Source organism: Scomber japonicus, chromosome 2 (genome assembly GCF_027409825.1).
Source record: "Scomber japonicus isolate fScoJap1 chromosome 2, fScoJap1.pri, whole genome shotgun sequence".
Classification (NCBI taxonomy): domain Eukaryota; kingdom Metazoa; phylum Chordata; class Actinopteri; order Scombriformes; family Scombridae; genus Scomber; species Scomber japonicus.
This window is the reverse complement of record NC_070579.1, coordinates 3291970-3301948: the sequence shown is the minus strand read 5'-3', so window position 1 is coordinate 3301948 and position 9979 is coordinate 3291970. Positions and strand designations below refer to the sequence as shown.

Genomic DNA, 9979 nt, shown 5'->3' with positions numbered 1-9979 from the left:
ATGACTTAAATGATCACAGTTGCTCTCTGCTCTATTAACGTGTTCACATCCTTATCAAAAACAGGAAAAATATCATTCAAAAATACTTTGCCTAAATCAGATTATATTTAATACAACAGCAATCATCCTTATTTCTTTTTGAACAAATAATTTAAACTTAAACAAAAATAATGTGTATTTTGTTTTTCTTCTCTACATGTGTGCAGATATGTCTGCTGCCAGCTGTCTGAGATCTGAAGATCAGTTTCTGTGCTCCATCTGTCTGGATGTGTTCACTGATCCAGTCACCACACCATGTGGACACAACTTCTGCAAAAACTGCATCAATGAACACTGGAACAGTGATGACCAGTACCTGTGTCCAATGTGTAAAAAGGTTTTCTACACAAGACCTGAGCTTCACATCAACACTTTCATCTCTGAGGTTGTTTCTCAGTTCAGACAGGAAGCTCAACAGAAAGCCAGCAGCAGCAGCTCAGAGCAACAAGCTGCCAAACCAGGAGAAGTTACCTGTGACGTCTGTACTGGAACCAAACTGAAGGCCCTGAAGTCCTGTCTGGTGTGTCTGACCTCCTACTGTGAGACTCACCTGGAGCCTCATCTGACAACTTTAGGCCTGAAAAGACATCAGCTGATGGACCCTGTGAAGAACCTGGAAGACAGGATGTGCATGAAGCACGATAAACCTCTGGAGCTGTTCTGTAAGACTGACCAGACATGTGTCTGCATGCTCTGCTCTGTTTTAGACCACAAGACACATGAGTTTGTTCCTCTGAAAGAAGAATATGAAGGAAAGAAGGCAGAGCTGGGGAAGACAGAGGCTGAAATTCAGGAGATGATCCAGAAGAGACGACTGAAGCTTGAAGAGATCAAACACTCAGTTGACCTCAATGAGGAAGCTGCAGACAGAGAGAAAGCAGAAGGTGTTCAGGTCTTCACCGCTCTGATGGAGTCTGTTGTGAGAAGACTGAATGAGCTCATTGAGACGATTGAAGAGAAGAAAAGAACAACAGAGAAACAGGCTGAAGACTTCATCAAAGAGCTGGAACAGGAAATCTCTGAGCTGAAGAAGGGAAGCTCTGAGGTGGAGAAGCTCTCACACTCTGAAGACCACCTCCACCTTCTCCAAAACTTCCCGTCCCTGAAAGCTGCTCCACCCACCAAAGACTGGACAGAGGTCAGTGTCTGTCCACCATCATATGAGAGGACTCTGGTGAGAGCTGTGGATCAGCTGGAGGAGACGCTCAGTAAACAGATGAAGAAGCTCCTTGCTGAGGCTGAGCTGAAGAGGGTCCAGCAGTATGCAGTGGATGTGACTCTTGATCCTGATACAGCACATCCTAACCTCATCCTGTCTGCTGATGGGAAACAAGTAAACTGTGGTGATGTGTGGAAGATTGTCCCAGACAACCCAGAGAGATTTTCTTATTGTGTTAGTGTATTAGGAAAGCAGAGTTTGTCTTCAGGCAGATTTTACTTTGAGGTTCAGGTTAAAGAGAAGACTGAGTGGGATTTAGGAGTGGCCAGAGAGTCGATCAACAGGAAAGGGAAAATTGCATTGAGTCCTAAGAATGGTTACTGGACTATATGTTTGAGAAATGGAAATGAGTACAAAGCTGTTGCTGGGCCTTCAGTCCGTCTCTCTCTGAAGTCTCAGCCTCAGAAGGTGGGGGTGTTTGTGGATTATGAGGAGGGTCTGGTCTCCTTTTATGACGTAGATGCTGCAGCTCTTATCTACTCCTTTACTGGCTGCTCCTTCACTGAGAAACTCTACCCATACTTCAGTCCTAGTCCTAATGATGGTGGTAAAAACTCTGCTCCTCTGATCATCTGTCCTGTCAATCACACTGCGTAGCATAATCATTAGTTTTATGTCATAAAATATGTCATTGTTTTTGGTGAGAGCACATATACAAACAGTCATGGGTCAGTTGTTCTGACACAACTTTTTCTGAAACCTTCAGCATTGCAAGAAGAACAGAGATTGGACAATAATTGCAAACCTGGTCGGTGTCACCTGATTTAAAAGTGGGAGTAACAGCAGCTTTTTTTCCATTGACCTGGAAATGTACCAGACGTAATGGAAAGGTTAATTAAATGAGTCAGTGGCTTTATGATAGAGGAACTATGCTGCTTAATAAAGGCTGTGTCCAAGTTGAACATATCTTTGGCCTGTGAGGTTGATAACTTCTCTATTATTTTGGTGATTTTAGTTTCATTGACGTTTCTGACGTAATGATTGGGTGACTCTTCCATTTCTACATTATTATATAGCATAAAATATAGCTTATCTGACTGAATAGGAAAAAAATGTTGAACTCAGTTGCATTCATTTTTTTTATTTCTTCTCATGAACTGATTGTGACAATGTGATTTATTCTTTATAGATAAAATGTATATATTCTCAAAATTGTATTGATCAATCTCATTGCACTGGTTCAAAGGTGATTACTGATAGAAAATAGAAAATAAAAAGAGGAATGTGTCTGAAAACAAACTTATTCCAACTTTATGGGTGACCGTTTGTATATTAAATGTATAGACTATATCTTATATTCTCAGTCTGGTAATCAAGGATTTTCTTGCATGCAGATCATTGTGAAAAGGAACGTGGTTGATGATTATACTGAACCACAAAACTGAAATGAGACTGAGGCGATAAAACTACATTCAGAGCAAAATATTAAAGAGAGGAGTTCAGCTGTATTTCATAACACTTCCTCCCCTGCCAGATATTCTGTCCTTCCTGTAGCAAACATAGCCAGAGATAGTAATCATATTTGTTGGAGTATTATTATGAAGCCAGGTTTCACTCAGACACAGGGAGTCCAATATGTGAATCTGATCTCTTTTTGTAATAATTCTTCTTATGTTCAGGTGTCCTAAAATCCCCTTCTGCTGGGATTTGTGAGTGCAATATTCATCTGGAAAAAACAGAGAAGTTGGGAGGCAGCATGACTTCATTCTCTGCACAGGTTGTCTTTACTCCACTTCACATAGAAAAATACAATGGTTGTTTGCTGACATCTAGTGAGGGTGAATGTAATCTATTGCACCTTTAACAACATGACCTGAGTAAGCAGTGACTTGTTGAACACCGAACACTAAAAATAAAGCCTGGTTTACAGAGAAGCTGTGTTTGTGTTTCTGTTACAGTTAATTAACAATCACTAATGTTTTTACTGCTAGTTTAATTGACCTACAATCTATTGAGAGGCTTGTTTTCTACTGAAGCAAATCATCCAACTGTTTTTATTGTTGAACTTCATGCCGACCGTACAGTAACCAGTATTTCAATTAAGACATGCATTAGTGCTTTATATCAACTAGAAACACAGTTCAACATTTTTACTCATTAAATATGTTAACTATTGTGACATGTCCCACCATGAATAAAATAAATAGAAATCCTGCATTTTCATCATTTTGATTTGGTCACCCTGCACTGCGTCAGCTCTCCAGTAAAAGAAACTTTCTACATGAACACAACAAAATAAAGCAAAATATAAAACTGACTCTGCATGAGGTCAAATAACATTATCTTAGTTGTTGTCATCTTAAACTGTTTGGTGAAGTAAAGTGGAAATGGTTTGTAGATAGAAGAAAAATGTATTTTTGAAATAACTGTTAATTTAACAGAAACTTTGACCAGAATACATTTGCTGAACTCATGAAACAGAAAAATAATTTGAATAGTTCCATGAAAACATCAGCAGTAAAAAAACTGACTGTCTGCACAGTTCAGAGTTTGGTTGAAAAAAACCTTTTACTTTAACTCTAAAGCAGGGTGTGTTTGTTTTTTTATTTGATCGCCTTTTCACATGTCTAACTCCTCCCAGCTGTTAGATACAGAACAACCTTTACTCCATGATATCTCACAATAAACCTTTTAATGACAGGAAGGAGCAACACTGACAGCTTCAACGTCACTCTGCAGAAATGAAACTGAGCCAATAACATAATAAAAGTCCTGAATATCCAATAAATGAAACTTATTTATGTTATTGGCTCCAGTTATTACATTTGCAAAGGATTTTTTTTTTACCAGGCAGCCAAAACTAAAAGGTGGGAGGACTTGGGACCTTGGATTGCAATGAGGCCTCCGGGTGGGAAAAAACATCAGATCCTGATGTTGATTTCCATCCGCTTCTAAAGGTGCACCGAAAAAGGTTTTCTGCTGTAGTGACTGCAGAAAAGACTGTTGAGCTCATTCCAGACACAAATTTCCAAACAACCACAGAGGTAAAAGATTTCTTTGATTCATTTTTCGGCAATCACATTTTCATAGAAGACATCTCTGAAATTCCTGAGCTAAGTCAGGTACCATCATGTTTATGGGCAAAGCACAAATATGATGTAGGACTGATTAAAGATGCCGAACCAGTTGTGATCACACCAAAATCTTTGTATAGGCCATGCAAAATCAATATCCTTGAAGCAGGAGTAATTGTTACATATAAAAAATCTCCTGTGCGAACACCAATTTTTCCTGTAAAGAAAATCAGAGATGCTGAGCAACCCGATAAGTGGAGATTTGTACAGGATCTGCAAGCAGTAAATGCAGCAGTCCACGTGCGCGCACCAAATATACCAAATCCACACACAATTCTCTTTCGAGTTCCATCTGACAGTAAATGGTTCTTTGTTGTTGATCTCGAAAATGCATTTTTTTTTTGTATCCCAGTGGATAAAGAGCCAATTTTGGTTTGCTTTTCAATTTGTGTCCAAAATGTACACTTTTTCTAGGCTCTGTCAAGACTATACTGAATCTCCAACCATTTTTAATGCAGCATTAAAAGACAATCTAAATTCACTCAACTTACCAGTTGGTAGTATTTTTTTTTTTGCAATATGTGGGTGACCTAACGATTTGCTCTCTCACACAGGAAGCCTGTGTACAAGACACACTCGCTCTCCTGAACCATCTGGCTGATAACGGTCACAAGGCCAGTTTGTCAAAACTTCAGTTTGTTTCAAAACAAGTCACTTTTCTGGGTCATGTGATCACAGCAGAGGGCAAAACCCTCTCACCCAAACGAATTGAAGCAATCCAAAACATTCCACAGCCTGAAACAAAGAAACAGGTAATGAGTTTTTTAGGAATGACGTCATATTGCAGACAGTGGATCCCAAAGACAAAGTTATTTAGACACCTGAGGCTGTAAAAGCCTTTGTGGAGTTGAAATTGGCATTACAATCTCCTCCAACATTGGGCCTTCCAGATTGCACCAAACTATTCACACAGACTGGGCGAACGGGGGGGTACATGACTTCAATATTGACACAAGACCATGGGGGACGACAGAGACCTGTAGCCTATTTCTCATCAAGACTTGACTCGGTTGCTGCAGGACTTCCTACATGTCTAAGAGCTGTGGCAGCTGCAGAAAAAGCTGTGATAGCTTCACGTGACATTGTAGGCTATGCTGATCTCAACCTACTGGTACCACATGCTGTTTCAATGATTTTGCTTGAACAGAAAACTTCCCACCTGTCAACAGCAAGGTGGCTCAGATATAACACAATTCTGCTTGATATGCCTAACATAACTGTTAAAAGATGCAATGTTCTTAACCCTGCAACTCTTCTCCCTACACCAGATGATGGACAACCACATGACTGTGTGGCAGTAATAACTGAAGTTTGTTCCCCCAGACCTGATCTGCAGGACACACCTCTGCAGAACGCTGACCTGGAACTGTTTGTGGATGGCTCAGCCTCGAGAAACTCAACAACCGGTAAAAACCAAACGGGCTTTGCTATTACAACATTACATGACACAATTGTTGCACAGCCACTTCCCTCAAATTATTCTGCACAAGCAGCAGAATTAGTAGCGCTGACAGAGGCTTGCAAGATTGCAGCTGACAAAACAGCCAACATATATACTGACAGTAGATATGCATGGGGAGTGGTACATGATTTTGGCCGCCTTTGGGCCAATAGAGATTTTTTAACATCAACAGGCAAACCTATAGCCCATCATGCAATGGTTGCTGCACTTCTCGATGCTGTCCTCCTTCCAAAACAGGTTGCTATCTGCAAATGCCAAGCACACACAAATAATGACGATTTTGTTTCACAGGGGAATGCCAGAGTTGACGCTGCAGCCAAAACAGCGGCACAGCTAGATAACACTAACAATAACATTCAATGTCTTGCTATTGTTAACTCACCACTGACATCCACAGTCGATTTATTTGACCTACAGGCCAGAGCCAGCCCTGAAGAGAGGATGGCTTGGAAGAAAGCAGGCCTAATGGTAGACCTTGTCTACCCAAATACTTATTTCCTCATTATGCTAAGTTGACACATGGGGGATCATGTGTCAAAAGGGGGAATGATGAGTGAAATACAGAGGTATTGGTTCACAAAGGGTTTCTCTAACTTTTCCCAAAAATTTTGTCAAAGTTGTGTGATCTGTGCTACTAACAATGCAGGCAGAGGCGTCCAGATGCAACAGAGTGCGCATCCACCACCACAAAAACCTTTTGATCACTTACAAATGGATTTCATTGAGCTAACGCCTAGTGAGGGAAAGAAATACTGTTTGGTTTTTGTTGACATGTTTTCCAAATGGGTAGAAGCTTTTCCCACTTCTAAGCAGGACTCAGCAGCAGTAGCCAAGGCTCTAATCAGAGAAATAATTCCCAGATGGGGAATTCCAGGTAAAATCTCATCCGACAATGGTACACCTTTCGTGAGCGCAGCCCTTAAGAGCGTGGGTGAGTATTTCGGCATTGAAATGAAGCAACATTGTGCTTATCATCCAGCCAGTGGGGGGGCTGTTGAAAGAGAGAATGGTACATTGACAGGAAAATTGGCTAAATGTTGTGAGGAAACTGGTTTAACTTGGACAAAAGCACTACCGATTGTTTTGATGCACATGAGAGCTAGGGTCAGAAGCAGAAATGGCCTTAGCCCATTTGAAATCCTCTTTGCACGACCTATGAATACAGGAATTGGACCGGTCAAGAGGCAACTTCCCAGTGTGAGGATGAAATGTTACGTTATTGTGCAAACCAGTCCTCTGTGCTTACTGATATTCACAAACAGGCTAAGGACGCCCTACCAACTGCCACGGAGCAAAAACTACATGACCTGGAATCTGGAGACTGGGTCGTAGTGAGGGATCTGAGGAGAAAGAGCTGGAAAGCACGCAGGTGGAACGGACCTTTCCAAATCCTCCTCACCACGGAAACAGCAGTGAAGGTCGCAGAACGGGTCACCTGGATACACGCCAGCCACTGCAAACGGGTTCCTGAACCCACGGACGAGACACCATCAAGCGTGCAGAGCATCAGTAAGTGAACCAACACTTTCCCCCGCCTTGTACTGACCAACAGAAGGGGTGTGGTTTAAAGTAGGACCACACGTCTCTAGTACACTGATTACGGGGGTAAGCTGAGGCACCACGGCTGATGCAATGACGCCAACGAATATACAGTGGCGCTGGAGGGGTGACAGATGTAGAGGAATTTGCAGCATATTCCTGCTCACTGTCATCATCGTCCTGCTACTGCTCCTGCAACAAGACACATCTCAGCCTGAACAACAACAGGGGGGTAAAAACTCAGAGAGCAGCTGCAGAGCATCCAACTGCAGAAAGAGGAGAGAATTGCTGCCTGAGTTTACTCATCCCCTACTGAAGCCTGAGGAAAAATTCTTGGTACGCTGTAGTACTATCGACAGCCAGAAGGATTACAAATGACAGCTGCTATGTCTGCACACAACTTCCTCACGGGGTGGGAGACGCAATACCTGTGACGCCAACCCCATTGAATGTTTCGGAGACACTAGGCGTCATGGTAGCTTTCACCCTGGGGGGTTTCCCTGGAGGACCGGACTGTGAAGGACATGGCTGAGAACATCGACATGTGCAACATCAGCATCGTCAACTACGGGGGTTCAACGGCGAGATTCTGGAACATGACACAGGTGAAACAACCAGGAGTTCACCAATCTGTCATGACTGCAAACCCCACCCAACAACAAGGAACTGTTTGTTTCACTAGGAAGTGCTTCACTGAACAAGAGCACTTCCTGGGAATATCACCGTGCAAGCAGGTGGTTACGGCTACCTGTGGGACATTACGGACAATATGACTCATATTGTCTCACACCTGAACGACCTGTTGTATGAACAAAAGATCAAAGACTCTGTGAATCAAAGTCCATTGCTATGGCTGACCCAGGGAGGATGGAAAATTACATTACTGAGAACATTGACACCTTTGCTTGTTACCCTGACAGTGTTTATGGTTGTGATCTGTTGTGCTATACCTTGCATTAAAGCTTTGGTCACTTCATTGGTTAAAACCTCTGTTGGGCAATTCATGATTCAATCTGAAGGTGGTTCCTCTCTGAACTGGGTTCCACCCTATGCTGACTTAGATGATTTTGACAGTACTGTTTAATCTAGTATTGCTCAATCTAGCAATATTGTTTGCTTTGATTACTTAAGACAAAAAAAAGATGTTGTTAATCAGATTTTTTTGATCATTAGTTTTGAATTTCAATGATTAATGTTTGTTTGATTAATGTTTGTTTGTGAGCGTAATACGCTCAAAGGGGGGAATGTAATGGAAATTCTTATTATTCATCTTGTCTGAGCAAATGAGTAGTTATGTTATTTGATTAGATGTATGTGTGTGCATCATAATCTGTTGACCATGACATGAAATGCTGATTTAATGAATATCATTGACCTTTGATGGAACATCATGTATGTTATAGTCTACTGATTAACTATTGTCCTGATTGTATACACGTGATGACGTGCCTATTGTGATGACATTGGTCTGTTGATAGAACAATGTCTCCCTTTCTATGATAATGTATTGTATATAATCTGACTGTTTCCTCTGCTCCGGGCTCGCTTTTTCATCTCACGCTTGAGACAGAAGGAGTCCGTCTGCAGACGACTGAATAAACTAGAGAAAGACAACGTTATCGGCTTTGTGCTTATTGATAGATAAATATTGCCAGAACACATGTCTAACTCCTCCTTCCTGTTAGGTGCAGAACAAGCTTTGCTACATGATATCTCATAATGATGATGTAAAACAGAGGAAGAAAAAAAAAGTCCCACATGCAGAGCTTGAGCAAGAGGAGGAGCAACACTGAAAAAACCAGACAGACAGCTTCAACGTCACTCTGCAGAAATGAAACTTAACATTAATCAGAGGACAGCAGAGCTGCAGTCGAGTCTCTCCACTTCTGTCCAAATATAAATTAAACTGAGTTCATCAAGTCTTTCTCAACAACACAGCAGAGTCTCTGCCAAACACTGGTGAGTACAACTGATCATATTTAATGTTTCAACAACCAGCTTTAACACAGGAGACAGGAAGTTCATCTCTTTTCATTTCATACTGACACTTGTGAGATTGTTTACAGTATAACTGCAGCTGCTTTTACAGACTCAGTAAAAAACACTTTAAGTGTTTTTAAGTCTCTGTCAGTTCTCAGGACTTTTGTAAAGTGGAACTGAACCTCTGTGGTTTGGAGTTTAGCTTCACTGCTATTTCCTGATCTTTGACTATTTACTGATCACTTCCTACAGACACATTCTGTTTCCTGTAGCTGTTTCACATTAAAAGCTTTCCACTGGTGATCCAGCAGGTCACTTTTATTGTGAAGCAGCAACAGGAAATTAAATGTGTTTGTCACCAAGTTAGCAAAAGCTTTGTTAGCAGTGAGATTCTTCAATAATAATTATTCTCTACAACAAGATATGAACATATTCTGTGATATTTTATCAGTGGATCAGATTGTATTGAGTAATAGTAAAAGCACAAACAGCCACAATGAGCTGTTAGATAAAGAGCTGCAGATAAGTAAAATGATTTGTTCACAGCATATTTAATTAAAAGTTTTACTTATATCAAGCTATAATAAATGTAACATTAAACAAATGTCTTTTTTAGAAAACAAAATAAAGGATGTTATTTTTTTCTTTCACTCTACATGTGTAGAT

At 40.9% G+C, this 9979-nt stretch overlaps 1 protein-coding gene across 1 annotated transcript; it reads left to right on the top strand.

Annotated features, from left to right (window-relative positions):
- The first annotated feature begins 208 nt into the window (after positions 1 to 208).
- LOC128376777 (nuclear factor 7, ovary-like) lies at positions 209 to 1898 on the top strand. Its single transcript, XM_053336629.1, has 2 exons — positions 209 to 897; positions 1024 to 1898. Exons 1-2 carry the CDS (start codon positions 209 to 211, stop codon positions 1853 to 1855), a joined length of 1521 nt encoding a protein of 506 aa, XP_053192604.1. The 3' UTR covers positions 1856 to 1898.
- The last annotated feature ends 8081 nt before the right edge of the window (positions 1899 to 9979 follow it).